Source organism: Candoia aspera, chromosome 1 (assembly GCF_035149785.1).
Source record: "Candoia aspera isolate rCanAsp1 chromosome 1, rCanAsp1.hap2, whole genome shotgun sequence".
Taxonomy (NCBI): domain Eukaryota; kingdom Metazoa; phylum Chordata; class Lepidosauria; order Squamata; family Boidae; genus Candoia; species Candoia aspera.
The window spans coordinates 55,035,025-55,061,776 of NC_086153.1; the positions used below are offsets into that span (position 1 = coordinate 55,035,025).

General features: G+C 42.6%; 1 protein-coding gene across 1 annotated transcript in view; it reads left to right on the forward strand.

Annotated features, from left to right (window-relative positions):
* The first annotated feature begins 4,954 nt into the window (after positions 1-4,954).
* The window catches only part of GALNT14 (polypeptide N-acetylgalactosaminyltransferase 14), a 294,843-nt gene continuing 273,045 nt past the window's right edge, over positions 4,955-26,752 (forward strand). Inside the window, exon 1 of the mRNA XM_063304437.1 lies at positions 4,955-5,109. Within this exon, the coding sequence (XP_063160507.1) occupies positions 4,981-5,109 (129 nt within the window). The 5' untranslated portion in view covers positions 4,955-4,980. The remainder of the gene's footprint in view (positions 5,110-26,752) is intronic.

The window sequence follows — 26,752 nt, forward strand, 5'->3', positions numbered from 1 at the left end:
GTATAAAATGTGTGCGATGGATGCTATAGCTTCTTATCTCTGTCTCTGCTTCCCCCTTCCCCCCATTGGTTTATGCACTATTTGAAATTTTTTATGGACTTTCATTCTCTAGTTCGCTTGCTAGTATGAAAAGCTCACATCTGCTCCAATTTCTAATTTATTCACTGACACTTTTTCCTATGAGGAAAGGTTTTGTTCACATGACACTTGCAATACTGTAGGTGTAAAAAGGATATTTTGAAATATGAGAGGTATCACAACTATTTGATCTTTTTTTTAACTTCAGGAACATGTGACACTATATCAGACAGAGGTCTAGAGTTTATAACTGTTCCCTAAATTAACACATTTCTGTTAATTTAGTTAAATTGAATTGCAGATAGGGCTTTTTGATTTTAATCAAAGGTAAAATAAAAACTCAAGATAAATCATTTATTCAAATTAACACAAGGGTTGCTGTCTGCCTGTGCCACAACTTTCTGAAACTGTTACAAGTCAAGCTTCTTAAAACTAAAAGCCAAACTTGGAGCTATTGTGAGACACAGAGAGAAATAGAGAAATACAAGAAAGTTTATTTTGGATATTGAATGTTTTGTGCCTCCCAGTGGAAATCAATACATGGCTATAACTTTTATTTTATTGTGAAAAAGTTCTGAATGACAGTTGCAAGTGCAGTCAAACCTATTAGGGGAACATCACACCTATTGCTGTAAATGTTTAATTTTATCAAAATTAAAACCAGGTTGAAAATAATTGCAAGCTTGTTTAAAAGGTATACTTTAAAAAAATGAGCAAAGAAGTTGGGTTCCCCAATTCAGAACTAGGGGAGTGCAGAAAAAGTTCAGCCCTGAGTTGCTATAAGATGACCCCACCAACAGTTAGAGGTGAACCTCCTCAGATTTTCTCAATGAATGGAGGTAGAGAGGGTGGAAATAAACAAATGTTCTTTCAGATATTTTGGACCCATAGCATATATGGCTTTAAAGATAAAAATCAGTCCAGAACAAATTAGCAATCCTTGTAGAAAAAATGTAATATGGTGTCTTTGAGTTCTTCCAGAGATCACTCTGTCTGCTGGATTAAGTTTCTGGAGTAGCCACAGATACTTCCTCATGCAGAGCCTGTTACAGTTATTATCCCTGGAGGCTACTAGACAATGACACCACAACTTGTCAGACAAAGCTAATTAAAGGTACTCCTGGCTATTGCTTTAATCTAGAAAACCAGAGACTTAAATCCAGAAGCACCTCCAAACTGCATAGTTGGACCTTCTGGGAGAGCATGACCCATTCAGAAGATACAGGTCTACCAATTTCTGATCTGCCACAATGAGCACCTCCATCTTTCCCAGAATCATTTTAAATTTTATTCTCTCTTATCCAACCCATCATTTAGCACAAGCTAGTTTTCAGGGAGCCATTAAATTATCTAAATGCATTACAGAGAAAAAGATGTGTGTGTCATCTCCATGTTTGGGGAATATCATTGGGTGATTTGGAGTTGGGTGCAAACCTAAAAAAACAGAATGTAGCACAACCTGCAGCAAAGCAAAGCAAAATGTAAGACTGAAAGCTAAACACTCAGCTTCCTTTCTCTAAGTAGCGGAAACCCATGATGAAACGTTCCTGTGTTTGGATGATTGCCCTGTCAGTCAGGATTCCTTCCGTCCTCATTGTTTTCATGCATCTCCACAAACCATCTGCCTGATTTTCTGTAGCCCTCTGGAGAGCCAAATAATGTTATTTCCAAGTTTCAGAAAAGTCTGGATTTGTTTTTGTCACTTGATAGGGAATCCAGTTTAGGCAGCTATCTCTAAAGCAGATTGATTTGGCTGGATCCAGCGTACATCCCTAAAAACATAGGAGCACGGTCTAGAAGCTCGCTTGTTTTCCTCTCCAAAGTTACTGCCGGAGACTCTTAGCTACTAGGTATCCCACCTAGCATTATTAGTATTTTTCTGGAAAGAGATTTGTTCACTGCTGAAGATTTTATTTTTAAATGTTTGTGACAGCTCTAAAAGCTCACATCTTCCTTTCCAAATCCAGTAATTAAATTCCACCTACCTGAATTTCCCCCTGCTGTTTCAATTGAGCAAATTAATCTTCATACTATATTTTAACTGCAATCGGAAATGTTAAACAGTTGTTTTTGTTCAAGTAAGAAGTGGAATATAAAAGTGACTTTATCTGGGGTATGGAAAGCATGTGATTTCTCCCAACAAAGTGTTTTGGGGTCCTTCAAATTGGATGTTCTCTGTTTAATTCATGCATTCCCCCCCCAAATCAGAAATGGCACCCCATATCTTCTGGCTACAATTTTTCACAACAAATAGTGTTTGATTGCAGAATAAGTCTATATGGAAGTAAATAAAAGTTATGCTGTGTTGCTGGGAAAAATGATTTTTCACCCTTCTTACCAGTTAATTTTTCTTCTCAGAGAATTATTTTTTCCTAACCCATAAAATGATGGTTAAACTCCAAAATATCAATTGTCTCTGCACAAACTACTGGATATGATTTCACTGTTTTCATTCTACTTTATGATTTGGTGTATATATTTTTTTTAAAAGGGAGAAAGAAAAACAAAAATAATCTTTATTGCCCTGGAATAAAGTGAGCCATTTATTGCTCACTTTAGGCCTGTAAAGGAAGAATTGTCTCCAGGCAAACAAGTAAGGAAGTGTTTTTAAGCTGGATCCTCCCTGTAGTAGTGGATGTACCGAATGCCTTGCACAAGTATTACAAAAAATATAATGCACAAAAAATTTACAAACCTCTGTGCACTGGAAAGTCTAGGTGTTTTTGCCACAAACTACATGGTTATCCATGTACTTCAGAAAAATCATGGAATGTTGTTACAGGAGGCAAAAGGTAGATCCAGATTACTGGTGGATCCCTTGGTAATTTGCCACTGATGGGCTATTAGTAACTAGATGTTTTAGCATCCTACACCCATCAGCCTCAGTCTGCATGTTTAAGTGTTAGCTGACTGTGAGAACCGTAGTCCAAAAGAACTAGAAGTTTTGTTGATCTTGCTATATACTAACCAGGATTTAGATTTCCAATTATTTAACTATTGTAGCAACAAAGCGACCCTCCTCCCAAATACTGTTGCTGAAATAATAGCAATAACAATTGTACTAAAATATATAACTAGGACAAGCATTTTGTGCAGAAGAACTGTGAGCTCCCTTCGGCTTTGGTCTTCCAGTAAGATTTCTGGCTTAAAAGTCTTTAATTCTAAATAAATGTCTTTTGGGATAAGACTCTAGTTGGTGGATCAGGAGTTCTAGTACTCAGGAAAAAACTAGCTGCTACAAGCCTGGAGTCTGTCCAGCCCTGCCTAAGAAGAAAGGCTTCTCCAGATGTGCCTCTTCAGGCAGCCTCCTCTTGCGGTTCCTGCTATTGCTTCAGGGACCACCAGGAGACGATTATGCAAACAGGCACCCCAGACGTACGTCGGCAGGCAGCAACTTGCAAGACAGGACTGTATGTGTTCGGAGCACCTCTCTCCTCTGCCCGCACCCTCGCCCAAAGGCGGCTCAAGCAGAATTTTTTCAACCGCTCACGGAGGGAGGAAGGGAAGAAACAATTCACATGGGTGACCAAGCACGCGCAAAGCTGTCTATTACGCCGAATATTACTGCCTGCCGCGGCGTAACGCCGAAAAGTGTTTTTATATAGACTGTACCGTCTAGCCGCTGGTGTAATAACTGGCAAAGGATAGACGAGGGCGGGAGGGGGGAAGGGACCGCGAAATTGTGCAACTTGAGCCTATTATTTCCCTCGCATGCTTAATCTTGAAATAACTTTAACCGACTGGCAGCAAGCGTGGGTGCCCGAGGGTTTAGATGTAATCTGACACAAATCCCAGGGCAAACGCGCATGGCATCACGCTATTAACATGGAGCTGCTCTTCGCCCCGATCCTCTGAAGCAGCGCCCACTAGTAAATGCAACGGAAATACCAACTGTGTGAAGGGCAGTCAGCAGCCGTGGGATCGCGAACTATCAGCGCCATCGGCCAACCGCGTATTTCCCTTTTAAGCAGCCTTCCTCTTCCCCCTTGCCCGAGCTGGGCCGGGGCATTTCTCGCCGAACTCGCTCCAAAGTTGCTGCGTTTGGCCCTTCAGCCCATCCCAACTCGGCCTGCCAAGTCCGCCGGCCAGGAGCGAAGCGCGCCTCTTGAGCTCACCCCCTCGCTCGCCGCCAATCCCCGCCTGAGCCTCCCCCGGCTCCGGCGATCTCATCCTCGCGGGGAGCTGCCAGCACCGCGCGGTGGCGACAGCTGCGGCAGCGAAGCGGAGGGCAGGAGGCGGATTGAGAGACAGCCCTTCCCGGCGGGCGAGCTTGACCTAGGTAGGGATAAGGCAAAGCGAAGCGCGCCACCCGTCCGGCTGCCAGCCCGCCCCGGGAGTGTGCGGACGGCAGGGAAGACGGGCTACTGTTCCCTGGGCAGGAGGAAGTGCGGTGGCCCGATCTGCGAGCGGGATCTCATCCGAAATCGGTGCCAACAGAGGCGGGTAGAGGCTCTCCCGCTCTTACCAGTGACTTCTGCCACGGAGGAATCCCCTCCCTTGGCATTCAAGAGCCCGGCAGCAAGCAGAGTCGCCGGTGGACTGCCGTTCTCCAACTCCGCGGCAAGAAGACCCATCCGCTCCCTTTCCCCACCACTGACCCCTCCCCCTCCCTCCTCCCCTGCCCGCCAACCCCACGCGGGGAGGACGGCCCGGGACTGCCCGCGCCGCCGTAGTCCCCACCTCCTCCTCCTCCTCCTCCTCCTCTCCTGGGCTGCTTTGGAGGGGGGTTACTTAGCCGTGCCCCTCGCGGGGGCTCGCTGGAACTCGTCCCGCCGGTAGCGCTCTTGCCTGCTTTAGAGTGGCGGGAAGCGTGCCAGCCAGCTCCAACCCCGCCCCGCCGCTTCTCGAAAGCGAGGAGACTTTTCTCTTCCCCCCGCCGCCTTCTTCTTCTCCAAACTAGCGATGAGGCGGCTGAGTCGAAGGCTGGTGTTGTCTGTCCTGGGAATTCTGTGGATCGCCGCTCTCCTTCTCTTTCTCGGGGTCAGGAGGAAGTTGGAAGCGGCGGGACCCGAAGGGCGGCAGACGCCAAAGGTACGTGAAGGGCCCGCCCCGCCTCCTCGGTGGGGTTCTCCTTGGCGGGGAATAGGGAACGGGGGAGAACGGGACTGTACAATATCGTGGGGACAGCGGGGCTTTAAAGCTGGCCGGGAATGTGTGAGCGACTTCAGACCGAGGCGGCCAAGTTGGTTCGGGTACAACAAATCAGCATCTCAAAACCCACGTGGTGACTAGACACCTGCTCGTCTTTTGCTCCGGCGGAGCTTGGGTTCCAACTTGGCGGCTGCCGTTGCTCGGCGGCGTGAGCCTCCTCGCTCAGATTCCCGTTAAAAAGAAAGAAGGCTCCCCCGCCAAGTTTTTTTAAGCCCCGCACGTAGAGTGGGGGAAACGAGGGTGAGGGAGGTCGCGCTAGCTGTTGAAAAATGTCCCGGTGACTTGATTGGGGTGCCTTTGAAAGGCGGTCAGCCTCCTGTATTTACACGAAACGCTTTGCCAAGGTGAACCGAACCGTAATTCACGCAGTCAACACAAGTTTCTGGGTTCCGCTACTAAATCATTTGGATGGGATAGTGGCTGAGTTTACACAACACCCTGGGCTAAAACGTTCCTGGGCTAGAATGTGAACGTGGGTCTCCAGGAAAGTGATACTGATCTGTCCGTTGCGTGTGTGTGGATTACATATCTATATATACATATACATATACACATACATGTGTGGGTGTGGGTGTGTAATGTTAGAGTTTAAAGAGATAAAAGCATAAAGCATTGTGCCTAATGTTCAAGTTTAAAAATTAAAAACAACAACATAAAGCATTGTACCCAAAAGTAACTCCTTGCAGCAGGATCCTCTGATTCCTCCCCCCACCCCCTGGAGGCTGTCAGTAGTTTGGCCTGATCAAAGGAGAAAGCCAAGGCAGAAATGCATAGGTGCTCCTCCCATGTTGGATCCTAAGTGATGCTTCTGGCACCCTTAAAGGAGAGTTGTGGAATAGCTGGAAGCCAAAAACATCATTCAGGAATCATATGTTTGGTTCCTTAAGTATAGTACTTGCCTGAAATAGAGATGGAGATTGTATTTTTTCTTCCTATCACTTTTAGGGCATTTTTCACAAGTAGGCGGTAAAACCTTTTAAATCTGAAAGGGGTTCACTTCTTAACTGTGCTGGACAGAAAGTGTGAGACAGTTTTAAATCAAATGTGCTTGACTAGGAGGGAGTCTATATTCAACTTGCAGAAATGGGACCTGAGAAAAAAAAATTTCAGTGTCATTTGTGAAAATGGCCTTAATGCCTTTAAAATGTTCTTATTCAATAGGATATTCTGCTTTTGTGAATGGCTGAAAAAGAGATATTCAAACTAGAGTTGTTTGGTGTTGTTCTTGAGAATGGGGTACTTTTCCTAGGTCTATAATTTGAAGATTAAACCCTGCAAAAATGTATGTATTTGATTTTAAACCTGCCACAGTTCTATATTCTTCACTGCAATACAGTGTTCAGAATATCTGTATTCCACAGTGTATCTTAAGTAAATGTTTAACTTCTGGTTTTTGTTCCAAATAGCCAGGTTCACTCAAATTTCACAATAAATATTCCTATGGTTTTACCAGATGGCGGGACTTGCATTGTTTTAGGAATGTTTTGCAATGTAATCCTGTGTATGCTTACTTGGAAGTGAATTCCACTTTGTACATTTCCTATTCACACTTTCCTGAAACTAAGCCACACTAGACAGAATGGGACTTACTTCCAAGTAAACTGACCTAAGATTTTACTGTGTGTCTGATAATACGTGTTGCATGTTGTTTGAAGAATTGTACTTCAGTATGTCACTTCCATGACTTTTGCTACCTTCGTGTGAACCTATTTAGTGAAATTAAATAGATACTAGCCTGGATTGGGTTAGGCAGACTTTGTATGAAAGACATTCCTGTTTTTTCTCTGTTTTGGGCATAGTCTGGTATATTTCTAGTAAAGTAACACAGAAAGCTATTCTGTATTTCTGTAAGTAGCAGCATTCATCACGATTCTTCTAACTTGTTCTCTGTAGACTGAGAATCACTTCTCCAGCAACTGAGTATACACCAGAACTGAACTGAAACTTAATAAATCACATGGATTAGTCCTGTACAAGTATACTATCTGCATACTAGCAGTGTGTTGATAGTTTGTCTCCACAATCTATGGTGTGACAGTGAAGGACTTTCTTATCCCTCATCAAACTTAATTTGTAGATATATTCTTGGGAATGTGGGATACTGTGGGTGGGGTCATGCCTATGTACATTATTTAATATTTTTATGCTTGAGTCTTGTGACTGGATTCACATATTGTAAAGTAATGATTTGTTTTAATTATGATTTGCTGAATAAACCACACTGGCTGAGATGCCAGTATAGTTTATTCATTGCTAAACTGTGAACAAATCACATTATGTCTTGGAGCAATGCATGAACCCATTTGTTGTTGCTGATGATGGGGGCCAAAAGAATGTGTAAGTGGACAGCATTATGGCTGGAGGATTGGCTGATAAGAACGGCTTTATTACAGTATAATCTATGGCCATTCAGGGCACCTTCATACCATGCAGGCAGATGTCAAGTGATGAAAATACATTTATAATCTGAACTGAAATTTGTAACATTATCAGTCCAAAAGGCTGTTTTATTTTTCCTTTGGGAGTATGTTGTCTGCTAAAGGTTACACTAGTTCTACAGATTGGTTTGGTTCCAAGCTTAATGATTGTTCAGATTTAATGATTTTAGTGAATGCTGCAACCTTATACAACTCAGAGTCTGATTTATTGTTAATAGGTGATGTGAAAACTGAATATCCATGTTTTCAGTGCAGGTCTAAAATGCAATAATTAAACCAATGGACAGTGTTTTAATCAAGCTTTCCACTCATGTCACTGGCTGGGAATGTCCTGGGCAAGAAAAAGAAGTTTTTTTTTTAAACTACAGTCTTCCCCAGCTGTAGATGTGCTGGACTGAGGAATAAGTGAGTTGTTTTTTTTTAAATGGTGTTTTAATACAGTACAACCTTACAGAAGTCTGCCATTTTTTTTTTCATAAATAGGGCAGAAAGAAGTTGAGATTTAAAAATCCTGAAATGTGAAAGAAATGCAGTTGACAGATTTCTCCCATCTAGGCTTACAGAGCTCTGAATCCCAGTTATGAATCTCAGTTATGGTTGTGATGATAAATTAAAGTTGCCACCCCTTTTTTTCTGACAGTCTCTTCATCTTTAACAGGTACAGGCAGGGAGAAGAAGTATTTCTCTGTGCTGAGAATAGCTGTGCCTACGGAATTTGGCTGGTACTGATGAATGAGAATTTTGTTTGCTTTTTTTAAATAACTGAACAGACTTCACAAACATCTCCATTAGTAGGACAGAAAGAATGTGGATTTAAAAAAGTCTGATGATGGAATGATCAGAATTTTTCCCCACCATTAGCAATAAGTACCATTCCTTTTCACTATCCTGGCTGAGGATAATTGGAATTGTAGTACCGTACATCTAGATCAGTGTTTCTCAACCCTGGCAACTTTAAGATGTGTGGACTTCAACTCCCAGAATCTCAACGTTGGCAACTTTAAGATGTGTGGACTTCAACTCCCAGAATTCCCCAGCCAGCAAGGCTGGCAGGGGAATTCTGGGAGTTGAAGTCCACACATCTTAAAGTTGCCAGGGTTGAGAAACACTGATCTAGAGTGTTCTAACCTGGCCATATTTTCCTTCTCATCCCCGAAAAGATGTTTAGGTCCCTTTCCTCTCTTCCCTGCTACAATATGCCAAGCTGCTTGAATCCAACTTTTATAAAATCATGAGAGTCACAGCTATTAAAAATAATACCCTTCAAATTTACAATTTCAGAGCTGCTTCCTCCTCTTCCTTCTCCTTTTTCGTGGTGTACAGTGAGCAGCAGACGTCTGCATGAATGCACGTTGTGATGCTTTTCCCCATGGGAACAGAATCAGCACTTTAGTCTGGAGACTAACAGCAACTTAGAGGGCAGTCACCTCATCATCTGTGGGGTTGAGTTAGGCAGTATCAGCTTGTCTATAGTCAAAAAAGTGCGATGCTTGTCACAGGAAAGGACTCACTGATAAAGCTTCAAAGTGTTTCTCAGTTGGAAATGTGAAGGTTTTTTTAATCAACCACTTGAAAGAGGCTTGATACTTGCCTTTGTTAAACCATATGCTGGGGAGAGTAAGGCTGTGCTTCTGAATTGGGGCCTATACCCTACAATGCAGTGCAGTGCTCCCATCCAAGCATGTTTTTGAATTTCTCCCATGTACATGAATGAATCAGAAGACGCTTAATCCTTGGGAGAAGAGCAATGACCAATCTCAATAAAATAGTTAAGAGCAGAGACATCACACTGACAACAAAGGTCCGCATAGTTAAAGCAATGGTGTTCCCTGTAGTAACATATGGCTGCGAGAGCTGGACCATAAGGAAGGCTGAGAGAAGGAAGATCGATGCTTTGGAACTGTGGTGTTGGAGGAAAATTCTGAGAGTGCCTTGGACTGCAAGAAGATCAAACCAGTCCATACTCCAGGAAATAAAGCCAGACTGCTCACTTGATGGAACAATATTAAAAGCAAAACTGAAATACTTTGGCCACATAATGAGACGACAGGACACCCTGGAGAAGATGCTGATGCTAGGGAGAGTGGAGGGCAAAAGGAAGAGGGGCCGACCCAGGGCAAGATGGATGGATGATATTCTAGAGGTGACGGACTCGTCCCTGGGGGAGCTGGGGGTGTTGACGACCGACAGGAAGCTCTGGCGTGGGCTGGTCCATGAAGTCACGAAGAGTCGGAAGCGACTAAATGAATAAACAACAACACATGAATGATTTGCCCCATCTCTTTTTGCAGGAAACAAAGGTGCAGACCATTGGGAATTTTATCATGAAAACTAAATATGATGATACTGGATGGTCAGGTTGGATCCAGGTTTAAGAAACCTATGCAAAAATAACTAACTAAATAACTAACTAAATAACTAAATAAATAATGTAATGTGTGCAAGTCACACAGCTGCATGGCACTTTGGGACTTATCAGTTTGATTTCTATTCAGTTTTCCATTTTACTAAAATACTGGTTAGGCCCACATCCATTTATGAATTAGATTCCCTCCCACCCAAAAATGTCCATGCATTTGTGTGTGTGTTTCTTAGAATATTTGCATTTTTGTCTGTACTTTCTCTGGTGTATAGATTTTTTCCTGTGCTTTACTATATTCAGTTTTGTGCAGGGGTTCTTAATGTATACATTTTTCGTGTACAGTTACACAAGTGTGCATTCCACAGTTGCCAGTAAATATGGGAAATGCAGATTCTGTGAATTTTGGTTTTAAAAATGACAAAGAAGAGGTTTTTTTTATCTATCCCTAGGGAAACCTCCTGGACATTCCCATCTCTTATAATGGTTAGCATTTTGGCAGTCACTTTTCAACAACTAACATGGAGGTAGTCACAGATGCCGCTGTGCTGCTTTGAAGCTGACTGTGCTTTTATGGCTCTGTGAATGGGATGCTTGCATGAATCACATACGTAGGTTATGTTCAAAGTTGGGTCTCTTGCAACTTTTCCTTTAAGAAAGCATAACATTAAAAAAGTATTCCAGTGTAATTTTTCAGATGCACATTAGATGCTGAGAAAGAAGTCCAAGATGAATCTGCAGAAAGAGCAGTACAGTATGTAGCATTCAGCTTCCATATCACTCTCCAACTGAACAGAGAAAGCTGCCTTAGTCTAGATCATCCTTCTCTAATCTGATATCCTCCAGATGTGTTTTACTTCAACTCCCATGACGCTATGCTGGCTGCAGAGTCATGGGAGATAAAGTTAAACAAGTCTGGAGGACACCAACGTTATCTATACCAGTGTTTCTCAACCTTGGCAACTTTAAAATGTGTGGACTTCAACTCCCAGAATTCCCCAAACAGTAAGGGGAGTTGAAGTCCACACATCATGAAGTTGCTAAGGTTGAGAAACATTGGTCTACACTGACTGGCAGCATCTTTCCATGTTTTAGGATTTTAATATTTATTTTCCAATTCCACCTGCTCTCTCATCATTTTATTTGGAAATTCAACACACATGAAGCGTACTAAGCTGCTATTTCTCTCCAGCCTTTGCAGCTGTGTGTTTGGTGGAGATGATGGGAATGTGGCCAAATGCAAAAGAATGTAGGGCTCTCATGCCTGCTCGTTATTTGAGTAGCAAAGGAAATTTCAGCTACTGCAGCTTTTTATATATAACCATGTAAAAAGGATTGTCTTTTTACAAGGTTATTACAAATCAACAAACTTTATTCACTTATTTTACCATTTTTGCCTCAGCTGTGAGACTCTGGGCAATTTACAACACAGCAAAGTCAACATACAAAAACATAATGTAACATTTCCCATTGAAATAGCCATGAAGAGAAACCATGGATCACCCACAGTTGTACTGGGGCCAAAGGCCCATTGAAATCAAATAGTCTTCAGGGCCTTCTTGAATAAGAAGGAGGCCAAGTTTAACTGTACTTCCTGGAGCAGCATAGTTTAAAGTTGGGGGTAAATAACAGAGAGGGCCATATACCTGGCTCAAAGCCCTTGCACCATAAGTGGAGATGGGATTCTTAATAGGCTGGATGACCAGATTGGGCAGGCACAATCAAATTTGGTAGGATAGCCCCGATATATCCTGTAATTCTGTAATAGTGTAGCTTCCGAATTGTTTTTGAAGACAGCTTGATATAGAGAATATTGCAATCATGTGGTGATCTGGATGAAAGTCACTTTGATCCCTTTTGCCCTCTGGATATGTATGTAGGTATAGGGGACTACAGTAGAAAAATGGTTGAGAACAGAACCTGTGATAGACTTTTGAATGGTGTTTGCGTGGTGGGGAGATGTGAAAATGGGCTCTTTGCAAAAGAGTAAGAAAAAATCGCACTCCACTTTCTGTACCTTTGTGTCATGCCGTATGTACTTGTCTGGTCATCTGGGGAAAAAACCCTGAATGGTTTCTGTAGTGGAAAGCTAAAAAGCCACCAAACTACCTTCCTCTTGCGAGACCTGCTGAAGCAGTTGGAGTGAGGCCAGATTGCTTGCAGATGGGAAATGAGCTGTCCCCAAGCTCCAGAGTCCCACAACATTAAAAAAAAAGAGAGTAGTTTTAGTGTAATTTCAAATATACATAGTCAAGCCAGAAACAGATTGGTGGTCCCTATGGGGTAATTGAAATTAAGTATAGACCAGTATTAGCGGAGTAACAATGTAATCAATGTAAAACATTTTCTAATAGCATCCAATATTGCCCATGCAAAGGAAGATTCTTCCATCTTCATAAAGGTCTTGGGGGAAAAAAGCATTTTAAGGCCTTTTTTTAAAGCCCAGGAGATAATACTGTACTCCAAATGAAGTTAGAGGAGAGTCAGTTCCAAAAAGTAGGAGCTAGACATTATTGCTATGTATACATAACACGTACTTCCTAAACAAACCATATTTTGATGTAGCCTCATTCACACAGCAGGCTAAGACAACTCCTGGGTCCATACAACATGTTGAAGCAGAAATGATCTAACTCCATTTAGTGTAGCTGGCATATTGTGTGAACCTGCAACATGAATTTTCAAAGATACTGAAAACAAGAGTTTTATTGTAAAATTGCCTTCCTTGCTTTTACAATTAATCTGAGTAAATAAGCATGTACTAGAAAGACACTCTTTAAAATTGCAGAATAAAACTCATTGGGAGCGTGGCATGCTGCATTCTCTTTCAGATGAACCTTCCCTCTCCTTTAACACTTGCTGTAGATTTGATTCTTTTAGAAATCCATTGAACAGTCAGAGATTTCATTTCCCCTGTTCTCCTCCTTCCTACTGAACTCATTACAGACCTGGTTCAGCACTCAGTCAAATCAACGAGCTCTTCTTCCAAGGGATGGGAGATCAAGCCCTACACATCTAGATACACAAGCCATGTTACTGTCAACTCCATCAATATGCTTGCTTAAAATAGCTTCTCTTTCATTTACCCTGAGTTTTCCATCAAAACAGTTCCACTCCCCTGAGATATAGAGAAAGAAATAATTTTATTCTTTTTAAGTACACTAGATGCTTGCCTTTGGATACTTGTAAACATTAATTTGAACTATGTGCTCCTTGCAATAGTGAAGAAACCATACGTAGGCAAAAGCATGATTTAATATTTCATGGGACCTTGGACATATGCTCTGTTTTTTCATACGCAGCTGCTAGGAGATGATCTGGATTCTCTTATGGGTTGGTGAAACATTCTGTTCAAACCTATTCAAACTGCGGTATAAAGTTAGCATGATTAAATAAATTACAGTTAAGATTAACTATAGTTCACAGCAGTTCAGTGGCTGGAAGAAATTCACTAAGTCAGGAAATCTGTTATGCTCCACCTCTTCCTGCATTCTAGCTTCCATTCATTTTAGCAAGAATAACCAGCTATCAGAGCTCCTTGGAGCTGCAGTTCAAGAACATCTGGAAGGGGACAGGTTCTACTCCATTTTGCTAATCTATAGTTAACTGAAATTGGAAGCAATGGAAGAGAAACATAAACCTGAGAGTCATTCATGCCAAATGTACGTTTGTTTTTTTTAAGTCATATCATTTCAGTTCAGTCTTGTTGAGGGATTACAGTCTGATTTTACCAGATGTGTTAAGAACAGTAAAGTTGCAGAAAATAGGGAAGGAAGGGCCTAGTACTAATGGTTTGTGGCTATAGTTGGTGAAGTGAAGATATCAGAAAGGAGGATTGGTGTCCCTTCCTTTCTAAACAAGTGGATCGTCTCCTAGGACAGTGGGAACTAGTCACTGTTGGTTATATGTCAGCCATGGTTTAGGACTTAACATAGTATGTGAACCTGGATTATGCCACACATTACGATTTCACAAACCATGGCTTAGCATGATATAGGAACCTCATCACTGCCATTTTGATGGATTTTTAGTTCCAACACCAGTTACAAATCTTTTGCAGAATCACCGTACTAGCTTGGAAGCTTCAACAGGATTTAAGAAATGGTATGCAGTCTCTGCACATTAATAAGCTGCTTCTTGCTCTCACAGTACAGAGAAAACAGAGAAACAGAGAAAGCTGCACAAGTTCATGCCACTAATAATCACAATTTTAGAACCAGCTTTACTGCTTTCTTTGTAATGGTCATAATTTTGGATATACGATTTTAATCCAGCCACAGAAGCTGAGCCAAGTAAGAGCTTTACAGACTTTTTATCTTCCAGAATGAACCAGCCAACCAACTCTTCCCCAATGCTTTTTGCCCGTTCTTCTCCTGAAGATGCCAAATGAACAGAAAGATCTACCACTAGGATTTACTGATGATACCGCATCCAGGCAGTTTCTTATAGATGTTAAAAAGGAGTGGAGAGAGAACACAGCCCTGAGGCAGCCCACAAAGCAGGGGCCTCAGGCTCAACCTCTCTTTCTCTTCCAACGCTAACTGGAGTTGGCCTCAAAGAAAGGAGGAGAACCACCATAACACAGTCCCTCCCACTCCCAGTCCCCTGAGCTGGGCCACAAGGATACCATGTTTGATAGTCTCATAGGCCACTGAGAGATCAAGGAGGACCAAGATGGATGCACTACCCCCATCCCGAGTCTGTCAGAGGTCATCCACAAGGGTGATCAATGCCATTTCAGTACTATAACTGGGCAGAATATTATGTCCATGAGAGTGTATATTAGAAATATTGTCTGGTTGGTTGGTTGTAAAGGAAAACACTGACTTACTTTATTTAGGACTGTGAATATAGTCTGTAGACATTTTATAAATTATTATTTAGATCAGTGAATACTGGTTCTCCTAATGAACCAATAATCCATTTGGGGACTTCTTCTAGGCAGTGGATAATAGTCGTAGGAAAACCCTAATTTTTTTTATCTTAGCCTTAATTCTTAGTGGTTTCTTCCTTGTTACTATCTCATTTCTCATTTTTATATTATGTATATCAAGTCAAATTACTTTTGATCCATATACCAGAACTCTGTTTTAATGATGGAAAATCTATTTTCACAGCTCTATTTCTGTGTGTGAAAGACTATGTTGATCTAGGAGACCTTGAGGTGAGAACATACACAATAGCTATAGATCTAGATTGTAACAGATCTGTGAAAGATCTCATCACCGGGCCTGTCCCACCCAACCAGGACAGCCTGGTATAAAGGCAGCAGTTACTGCCTTCAGTGTGTATTTGCTACTACCTCCAAATCTCTCCTCCTCACCAAGGAGAAAAGGAGCAAGACTAAACAAGGACAATGCCTTCTCCTTTCTGCAAATAAATTAAATAAGAAGCAAACAAACCAAACTAAGGGCAGTTTAGAACCAGTAATGGGTAGTCAATCTGTAGAGACCCAGGATGTCAGAGGCTTGTTACCACATTACAGTCCCCAAGAAACAAGCTGGCAGCAAAAATGTATCTGGAAAAACAGTGTTTACTTGTTTACTTTATTGGAAAACATTACCAAAGAGAAACATTTACTGTGAAACTCTTTCATTTAAAGAGTAAATGTGTAAGTGTCCACCACAAACCATGATGAAGAAAAAAATGATGACTGCATTGCAATATCACAATTTTCATCCCTGGCCTTTTGTATTTCAGTCCCAACATCAGACATGGGTACATAGGTCCTAGGATTTGCTTGTGATGCCACAGTGCCCATTTTGTCACCCAGTGGGTGCCTATGAGGAAGTATAAAGAAAGAAAGAAAGAATAAAGTCTCAACCAGAATGGAGACTGAGCCTTGGGGAAAAATAGCTGTGAAAGGAATTGGGCAAGACTTTGAGCTCATCTAAAATTAAAGAAAATTGTGAATGTGCTCTGATACCTTCCTGCTCTAAGAAGACTGGGTGTGACTGACTCTTCCCCAAATCCTGGAAGGGGTATCTCTGTCTTTTTTTCCATCACCTAGTTCTCCTGGGAAGACTAAAGGAGAGAAGTTCCAAGCCAGCTTCTCTCTGGCTATTTTGCCCTCCAGGGTGCAGAGTGATATTGTCAGGGCCAGGCTCGCTTCGCAATAAGACACGGACTCACTTAATGGGTATTAAGGATTTCCGGTTTATTGGAATGGTAGCTGACAGAATGAAAAATGGGAACGGGGTGTGTGGTGTGGAGGTGCCCATTTTATACCCTCTTGTATGGCCCCGGGCTCCTCCACCCTCTATTGTCCCAATCCCTCTTGATGGGACCCTTGATTGCTGCATGGGCGTTTTCCCGGTGTCTCCTCTTGTCCTCTCGATTCTGGTGTGTCCTCCAGGGCACCAGGTGTGGCTTATCTCTGCTCATCCAATGTCCTTCTTTTCAGCTGTATATGGGTCCATGGGTGTGGGTGCTTTGGGTGCTTGTTTTAATCCCTGGTTTAATTATCTTCTTCCTCTATTTCTTGATGATCATGATCTACGTTGTGAGGCTCTTTGTGCCTTGCAATGAGGTCATGACATGCTGCCCCCCAAAGATGTCTTTATGGTGCTGGTTTCTCTGGGTATGCCTTGTGGAACTGTCTAGCTAGTTGTCTTGCCATGACATGTTGTGCCTGGACCCACTCTGGGTGTGGGAAATGTTTCCATTTAACGAGGTATTGCAGCTTACCTCTTTGCTTTCTTGAGTCCAGTATCTCTTGTACTTCAAAATGTTGTTGGTTGTCTATCATTACGGGTGGGGGCGGGGGTTCTTCTGTATGCCATTTGGATGTGCTTGTTGGTTTCAGTAATGCACAGTGGAATACTGGGTGGACCCGTCTCAAGTTGTGGGGCAGTTCCCGTTTTTATGTCAGGGCCAGGCTCGCTTCGCAATAAGACACGGACTCACTTAATGGGTATTAAGGATTTCCGGTTTATTGGAATGGTAGCTGACAGAACGAAAAATGGGAATGGGGTGTGTGGTGTGGAGGTGCCCATTTTATACCCTCTTGTATGGCCCCGGGCTCCTCCACCCTCTATTGTCCCAATCCCTCTTGATGGGACCCTTGATTGCTGCATGGGCGTTTTCCCGGTGTCTCCTCTTGTCCTCTCGATTCTGGTGTGTCCTCCAGGGCACCAGGTGTGGCTTATCTCTGCTCATCCGATGTCCTTCTTTTCAGCTGTATATGGGTCCATGGGTGTGGGTGCTTTGGGTGCTTGTTTTAATCCCTGGTTTAATTATCTTCTTCCTCTATTTCTTGATGATCATGATCTACGTTGTGAGGCTCTTTGTGCCTTGCAACGAGGTCATGACAGATATCTGTTCAAGGATGTAGCCAGATGTCCTTCCTGAGTTTCTTTACCAGAGAGGGAGGGTATTAGACAAGCATATTACAGACAGTTGCGTATGTACTGTATGTTCTGATCTAATGGGGACCTTTGAAGTCTTCTCTGGCTACAGATGACTTTTTCAATGACAAGTCTGTTGCTTGCTTGAATTACAGGAATGAAATCAAATATGGGATAAATAAAATGAATCAGCAAAGATGGGTATATTGTGATGAGAATCAGAACTCAGCTTATGTGAACCATCTTTTCCTTTCTGTTCTAGCATCTCCATTATTTGTTAAGCCAAATTCTTGTAATATTTGAATTGGGGAACTTTAGGCTGTGATTACTGACATGGCTTAAACCAAATGAAAATGTAGTTTTCAATACTGCTGTATGATTTGGAGATGAGAGGAGACTGTAGTTTAACAGACTCCAGAAGTATGAAGAAAAGTGGGAAAAGATAGGAGGAGAAAAAGGAATGAACGTATGGTATAATACTCATGCTTGATTCAATAAATTGTAGTTTACAATTGGATTGAAATGGTTATGTCTGTTCAACCAGAAATTCTGGAAATGAAGCTTTTCAGAGTTAAACTTTCTTAATGTGTGCGTACTAATTGGGCCTTGAGCGATGATCCAGAAATGGTACAATCCATGGACAATATTGTATGAAAGGAGCAGAGCGATCTGAGGGCTCTTGCAGCCCCATGAAGCACAGCAGGAATGGGATGAGATTAGGTTCTAAATTATGTGGTAACTACATGTGCACAGCAGGCCCCTCACTGCAGAAAGTTGCCCTCCAATGTATGGGCAAGGGAGAGGTGGTCCCTCAAATAACCCGGCCCCATGCCATGAGGGACTTTAAAGGTAAAAGCCAGCACCTTGAATTGGACCCAGAAGGAAACTGTCAACCAATGCAGCTTGCGGAGCAGAGATGTAACATGTACCCTTCTAGGGGCATACATAACTGCCAGTGCCGCTGCAGTTTGCACCAGCTGAAGCTTCCAGATACTCTTCAAGGACAGTCCCATGTAGAGCGCATTACAGAAGTTGAAATGGGAGGTGACTAGGGCATGAGTGACAGCAGAGCCTCCCAATCCAGGAGCAGGTGCAATGGTGCACAACCGGAAGCTGTGCAAAGGCCCTCCTAGCCACGACTGCCACCTGCTCTTTGAGCAGGAGTCATGAGTCTAGGAGGACTCCCAGATTGTGCACCGGATCTGTCCCCATCCAGCACCAAAGATGGCATAGTCCTAGAACCAGAACCCCCCAAACCCATAGGTCTTTATTATAGGTTTGTTCGGTGTTGCTGTGTAAGGTCTCTGCTGGGGGCATTAGATATCTTGCTGAGTGTTTTTATAAGCAATAATCACCCACAGGTTTGTTGGAGCATGGGGTGTGTCTTTGTGTGTATCCCACTTGGGGATTACAGTAAAATCCACTTGGACACAGAACAGGTGAGCTGGTTAGCTGGCAGGAGTTTATCCTGAAGTCAAATTAATCTTTTCTACTGGATAGTTTATAAGGGATTGGAACCAGTGGTTTTTTTGAGCATGATCAGATGAGCTTCTCACAGCATTTGCGTTTCATCTGCTGGGTTCAAAATACTTTGCGAACATTACAGATTTTAAAACATTTCTCATCTTCTCCCCATTCCCACTATTTTATGGGCACAAAGGAACTGGAGGCACACTGAGGCTAAGGGAGGCTAGCATTTTTTTAAATGTCTGCCGCTCTCCTGGACACCATGAGCTAAAATTTCTTGACACTTCCAACAAGCAGTCAGGGACTTGCGGGCCTAAGATCTTGTTCTGTGCTGTACACATAATGGAAAAACTCTCCCTGCCCCCACGTCATGCTTGTGTCTATTTTTCATTCACTTTTTAACATGCAATTTGCGTACACAGGGAAATGGGAGCAGAACTAATGAAAAGACATATGCCTACAAAGATGCAGTGTCAACAGTTACATGATGCACAGATGATACCATGCACTGTGATATGAGGACATGGTCACACTTCTCATTGGGGTCAGTTTTTGCAGAAGAATCTGGGAACCTGACATTATGTAAGTTGCCCTAACTGCTGGATGAATGTCACACTTAAAGACAGTATATTCAAGGGGAGCATTACTGTCTTCTTGATTAAAAAAAACCACAGCAAAATTATAACTTAATTATGTTGAGGAAATGGCAATATGCTGGATTAATTACAAGTAAATTCCCAGATTAATTTGTAAGGAAGGCATGTGGTTGGCTCTGCAGCACAATTTAGCTAACAAATCCCATTCTCCAAGCCTAGGCTCCAGCTGTAACTGGTGGCTGTGCATATACAGAAAAGAGAAAATAAACAGGAGACAGAGGCCACACACAGGTCTGGCCCATGAGAGACATGGAGCTACTTTCACATATGACTTTAGATGATAGCTGTGGCCTCAATTCATTGCTAATTAGGTCAAATTAATTACTGTGTGACCTGACCACCTATTTGGGTCTCTTGGTTTCTGGGTCAGGAAAGCACTTGGTAGGTTTGGTGAGATATTAGAAATGAAACTACCTCAGAATTCTTGATAGTTGAATAATCCATAACCTGAGGAATGAATTAAAGGATGCATATTTAAAAGTATGTCTTTTTCAGCTGAATAAGGCACAATTGGCTGGACTTACACATCTCACTAATTCACAAATCCTCATTTACAAACTACAGTTACTGGGCTTATATAATACACTAAATCCAAATCAGACTTTTTTTTCCTAGGTGGATTACTGACCAAGATTTCTAGTGGACTGATCCTGTGGAAGCCAGCATAAACATCACACATCCTATTAGCTGGTACTAGAATTGGGTGTCAGCCTTCACTGGTTTCTTCTTCATTCCCTTCATATTACAGCATTTTTCTTTTCAGATTTGTAAGAGTTGGGGAAGGGTCCTAGATGCCAAGATGCAAATGTCTTTCAGCCATTCTGTAGAAAGTTCATACTCCTAAGCTAGATGGGTGGGGCAACTACGCACGTTTCCTTGTCTTGCTATAAAACCAAGGCTATGTGTGTGAAAGCAGATGTGTGTAAAATTAATCCTTAATTTTAAAAAATGGAGTATGTGTATGTGGGGTGGGGAGGGAAAGTGGAATCTCGACTATTTTTTAGACTTCTGAAAACCTTTGAACATTTCCTCACCTCTTTCTTTTTGTCTTCTCATATCAAAACCAGATTGAGGACAGGTACCTGCTTAAAATAAGTGAAAATGTTCTTTCTTAACATAAAAGCCAGGCCCTTCCATCCCTGTTGGATAAAAGAACAGATAACTTACATATTTAGTTTTGTCCTTAGCTACTACATTAGAGGAGATCCAGACACTGATCTCATTACAGTAAGAAAATTGAAGAGAAAATTAGGTTGGAGAGAGATGCTTAATATGGGAATAGACATTTTCTTTGATTAGACCAGCAAATTCTGCTTGCAATCTGATCTGTCCTGCTTTTGACAGCCTCTCTTGGGCTCCTAGACCCACATAGATTGCTCTCATAGCTATGCCAGGTCATACTAGCCAACCTTCACAGGGATCTCTCTTGATACTCCCAGCTTTGCAGCTGACAAGCTGAAAGGCCTCACTTAGAACAGCTGTCTTTCAGAGTTGTGCACAAATGCTGCATCTCTGCTGAGATTCCATCTGAGACATTTGAAACTGACCAGCAGGATCCCCGTCCATAAGACTGGCAAGCTTCAAGTCTCCTATCACAGATTATTTGTCCTATAGTCAGTTTATTTAAGGTCCATCCTTTGACTCCTGAATTTGCCAGAGAACTGGAAAAAATCCCTTTCATTCCATGGTGAAGGATTTTGTCAACTTACCTATAATGATTTGTTTTCAATGGTTTCTTTTGCTGCAAGGCAAAATCATTTGAAGTTCCCAGCACTGTACTAGCCTGAGACAGATTTCAGTTAGAAGATTTCAAAATGTCTGCATTGCCTGGGAATTTTGGGAGTTGTTTGATATGTCTGGATGGTGCCAGGCTGGAGAAGGTATTGAATATCCTGTATTACCCCTTTTGTGCAACAAGTTGCTGCACTAAAATGTGAAAAAACTCTCTCCCCTTTATCACATTAAGGTTATTTAGGATAATTGCTATTTTGGTAAATTGCAAAATGTGAATGTATGTTAATCAACTTTAGCTAGGTAGCACTAAGTTTGCTTCTAATGGTAAGAAGGACACACATTGGTCATGCTGAACCCATTAGGATTCCCTGTGGCAGCTGTCCCGGGAATGACATAGGAGCAACTCCCCCTATGTAAATGAGATTTCTCTTTGGATTGGTAGCAGCCCTCTAGAGTCTCTGGCTGTGACTCTTGTTCTCTGTAGTTTTGGGAGAGATTTTCCAACCAATTAGAAAATAATACATCTTGTAAGGTGTTTTTCTTTAGTCCATCCATCCCATTGTACTGATTACTGCTTTGGGACTCTGCCTTCTACTCTGCATAACACTACTGTTCTGACCATTGTCTCTAGTTTCCCAATTTATGTGAACATCATGTATATATCCATATTCTTTATCATTTATTCACAGTTCATTCTTGTTTTAATCTGAGCCAAATTCTTCACTTTCAAATCTTGCAGGGCTGTAGATCAGTTCTGTGCATGGGCTTCTCCTGTCTTCTGACAAATTGCACAGCATTATCTTTGCATCAGACACTATTACCAGAACAAAAGTTTCTGTACTTTAGTCTGATAATTTACATTATTTATTTCAATTTCTGTAGTTTTTATAGCAACCAGTCTTGCAAAGACATTTAATAGATTAAGCAAAAGGTATGGGTTCTGAACGTTAATTCTTCGGGAAATTAATTAATTGAGCTGCCTGTTCTAATATCAACATGGCTAATGTGCGTTCTGTGCTCATTAAAGTCAGTTGATGTGATGTTTCTAATTTTGTGAAGATACTTCTTTCTTTCCCAATTGAAACATTTTCCCCATAATGCCTGCAGGAATACTAGTTCTACCGAATGCTAAGAATATTAATGCAGTACATGAGCATTTCCAAGATCAAACCCCTCTATTTGAAGGATGTGTTCAATACTGATTGCATTCTTGTGTAAGGCTAAACAGTGGTTTAAGTCACAGATACAAAGAGAACGGCTTGGGGCCATCCGTGGCCACTAGCATCCCTTTGTGGCCTTCAGAACCTCCCAGATGGATGGAGCAAGGACTCTGGCCCTTTCTTTGCACTTAGGAATTTGAGGTTTTAAGGGGTAAAATGGGGCGGGGGGCGGGCAGTGTCTTCAGCTTTTCTGATTCAGATTTCATACCTTAAAGCTCCTGAATTCTCCTGCTTAGAGCCTGACGCGATGCTTGAGCATACAGAAATTGCAGATTTCTGTTATAAACGAGTTGTTAAGTTGTCGGAGAAACCGAGGTTTTGACCAAATCAAAACTGTAGTTTGTAAAGTTCACTTCTTTTCAGTACTCATAGGTAAAATAAAATAAAAGGCAGAGAAATTTAATAAATAAATAAATAAAAATCACTGTTACTACTACGTTATAGCCCGTCTTTTTATTGTGGTGAATATGCAAAGTGACTAGCAAAATTGTTAGAAAACAAAAACACAGCTTAACATTAAAATAACTGCTAAACCATTGACCAAATAAAAACTTGATGAAAGAGGTACATTATTATAGATTGTCTAAATGCTGAGAAAGGGGAACCAAAAGCAACCCCTGGATCTTTTCAGTCAGGATTCAGGCTTGGTTATAGTCCTGAGACAGAATTGATTGTGCTTGTGGATGACCTCTGGTGAGCTCAGGATGGGGGTACTGCATCCATCCTGGCCCTCCCTGATCTCTCAGTGGCCTTCCATATGATCAATCATGGTGTCCTTCTGGGCTGGCTCGGGGGTTTGGGAGTGGGAGGCACCATGTTACGGTGGTTCTCCTCATTTCTCCAGGGCCAGTTGCAGACAGTGTTGGTAGAGGGGGAGAGGTTGAGCCTGAGGCCCCTGCTTTGTGGACTGCCTTGGGGCTCTACTCTCTTGCTACACTTATTTACCATCTATATGATGCTGCTGGGTGAGGTCATCTGTTGAGAAGGGGTTGGCATCATCAGTATGCTGATGATTCCCAGTTGTACATCTCCTCCCTAGGCCGATGAAGTGATGCTGTCAAGGTCCTTTCCCAGTGCCTGGAGGCTGTGAGTGTCTAGATGGGGGAGAACAGGTTTTGGCTCAACCCTGGCAAGATGGAGTTGCTGTGGGTTTTAAGGGTCCCTGGTTCTGGGGATTTTTGATCTTTAACTTGGTGTACAATCTGGGGTCCTCTTGGACTCAAATCTCTTGCTCAAAGAGCAGGTGACAGCTATGGCTGGGCAGTGGTGGCTTTTGCACAGGTTCATCTTGTGCACCACTTGTGCCCTTTCCTGGACTGGGAGGCCTTGCTCATGGTGACTCATGACTTAGTCTCCTCCCATCTGGATTATTGTAATGTACTCTACATGGGGCTGCCCTTGAAGAGCACTCGGAAGCTGCAGCTGCTCCAGAATGCAGGGCATGGGCAGTTTTTGACATTTCTTCTTACATCTATGTAATATTGCTGCTCTGCAAACTGCACTGGTTCCCGGTAGGCTTCTGGGTGCAATTCAAGGTGCTGGTCATCACCTGGTCATCATATAGGGCCAGGCTACTGGTGGAACCACCTTTCTCCTATTGTTTCTACCTACCCCACAAGATCTGGTAGAGAAGGCATGCTCTGGATCTGTTCTATTGAACAAGGTCATCTGGTTGGACCCCAGAGTCGTGCCTTCTCAGTGGCTGCACCTGCCCAGTGGAATAGCATCCCCCCAGAGATTTGCGTGGCCCCAACCCTTTTAGCCTTTTGCAAGGCATTGAAGACCTGGCTGTTCCCCCAGGCATTTGGGTCAGGGTGGAGATGAGCTCTGCTAGTATGGGTGTTTAATAGTTAATCATTTATTCTTGGGTGCCAGAGGGCTTATGTTTGGGGGCATTGTTTGTTTTTAATTTTGTAAGCTGCATGAGGTGGGTGGCTATATAATAAATAAATAAAGTATATGCAATAATCTGAGATCTTCTCCTGCAGGTTGAAAAATGGCCTCATATAACAGGGTCTTCTTCAAAAGAGCTTCTCTTGCAGATTTTAATGGCTGAACAGATTTGTAACAGGAAAACTGGTCACTTAGATACTAAACTGTTCAGGGCTTTTTAAAAGTCAATACCAAAATTATAAATTGTGTCTGGTAAGCACTTAGCAACCAATGCAGATACAGTATTGCCAGTACCAGCTCTGTTTACCTTGCACTGGTTTGCAGATTGGCTAATGCATTTTGCATTAGATGCAACTTCCAAACACTATTCAAGTGTACCCCATATAGAGCATCTTATAGCAGACAAGAGGATCTGACCAAGTCATTGATATCTGTAAGCAAATTTGGTTGGCAGCTGACAATGTTATAAATATAAGTGTGCAAACATGCTTCTCATCATAGCCATTGCCTGTTAATTCAGTGACAGCTTAAAGTCGAGGATCATCCCTAGAATGGAAGTTTGCAAGATTCTGGAAGACTATGAGAGTGGGAGCCACCCATTCTCAGGTACCTGAAAATGTCACACAGGTACCATGGTACCTCAGTTTAAAAATGACCAGGATGTGGTCTCTCCATGACAATGGAGTCACTTGGGACTTCTCCACATCTAGATCATGATACAGATATCTACAGGAAGGGAAAAGGGGAGGGGCAAGAGACAAAACATGCATTGTGATATTGCAGTGCAAATTCCATTCCTTATATGCACATGTGCAATGTCTTCTTCTTAGCATTTTTCCTGCGCGGTGGCAGGGTCCGCTTGTCAGCATATCCGTCTCCATTTGGCTCGGTCCAAGGCATCTTCAGGGGTGACGTTCACGCATTCCATGTCCTCCTTAATGTGGTCCATCCACCGTTTCTTGGGTCTACCACAGGGCCGCTGCCTGCCAGGGTCCAGGCACATGGCTCATCACCGAGTCTTCTTTGCTGTGTATGATGTGTCCATACCATCTGAGCCTTCCTTCCTGCAGTTTTGCCATGATTGGTGCGACTCCCAGTCGTCGGACATCATTGCTCATGGCATGGTCGAATCGCATTAGTCCAAGGCACCATTGGAGCATTCGCATTTCCATTGCGTGCAGGGCCTGCTCGTGCTTTGCTGTCGCTGGCCAGCACTCCGATCCGTAGAGGGTGACTTGGCACACTACCATTCTGTAGACCTTTGACTTGAGGCGTAGGGGCATCCGATGATCGCACAGGACTCCAGTCACCTGGCGCCACTTCATCTAGGTGGCGTTGACATGAAAGCTATCACTGTCGCTGCATATGAGGGAGCCGTGGTACTTGAATTGCTCTACTTTCTTCAAGTCTTCTCCACCAATGCTGATGGTTCCATCGGTTTGGGGGCCACATTCAATATATTCTGTTTTCTTGATGTTCAGTTGAAGTCCAAATTCGCCGAGTCGTTCATTCCATTGCCACATTTGCTTTTGGAGGTCTGCATGTTGTTTATTTGCCAAGAAGACGTTGTCGGCATAGAGGAGTGACCATGGATAAGGCAATTGGAGGTCATGTGTCACAGTGTCCATGCAGAGGACGAATAGTAGGGGTGAAAGCACTGATCCTTGATGTACTCCGACGTTGATGGCAAAGGGAGGCAATGTTCCCACTGCGCATCGGACCATACTGGTGACACTGCGGTACAGTAGTTGGATCCACCAGATGTAGGCTTCATGGACTTTATGAGATCACAGGGCGTGCCAAATGAGTTTGTGTGGGACACGATCAAAGGCCTTTTCCAGGTCGAGGAATGCCATGTGGATGGGCTTGGTCTTGTGCAATGTACATGTGCAATGTATTGTGAGTTATTTTGGCACTGCTGTGATTATGGACTACCCATAAAATGGAAGGAGGAATTTTCAGTTTCCTTTCATAGTAAAGATGAGAGGGAAAGGGAAAATGCTTGCTTGTTGTGGCTTATGAAACTAAACCACAGATAATATATCTAGTACTCTCTAGATGTTTTGAATGACAATCCATCCATTCCCAGACTATTGCCTCATGTTGACTTGGGTTTATAGGATTTGGAGTGGCAAACATCTGGAGAGAACCAGTTTTGCATCCTTGTATTGATTTATAACTCTGGGGTCTGAATGACACCAGTCAGAATGAGAAGTGTTTGTGTTCTGATGAAACTTCTTACCCTACTAGGATACCACGTAAGCAGATCTGTTGAGTTGGGCATTGTATTCTCATCCTGTGTTCACAAGATAACTAAAACCAGTAGTTGCCGTCCTTCTCAAACTCCAGTGTCTGTTGACTTCTCTCATTGCCCAACAGTTTGCCTTTCACAAGGTGGGACCCGACATTA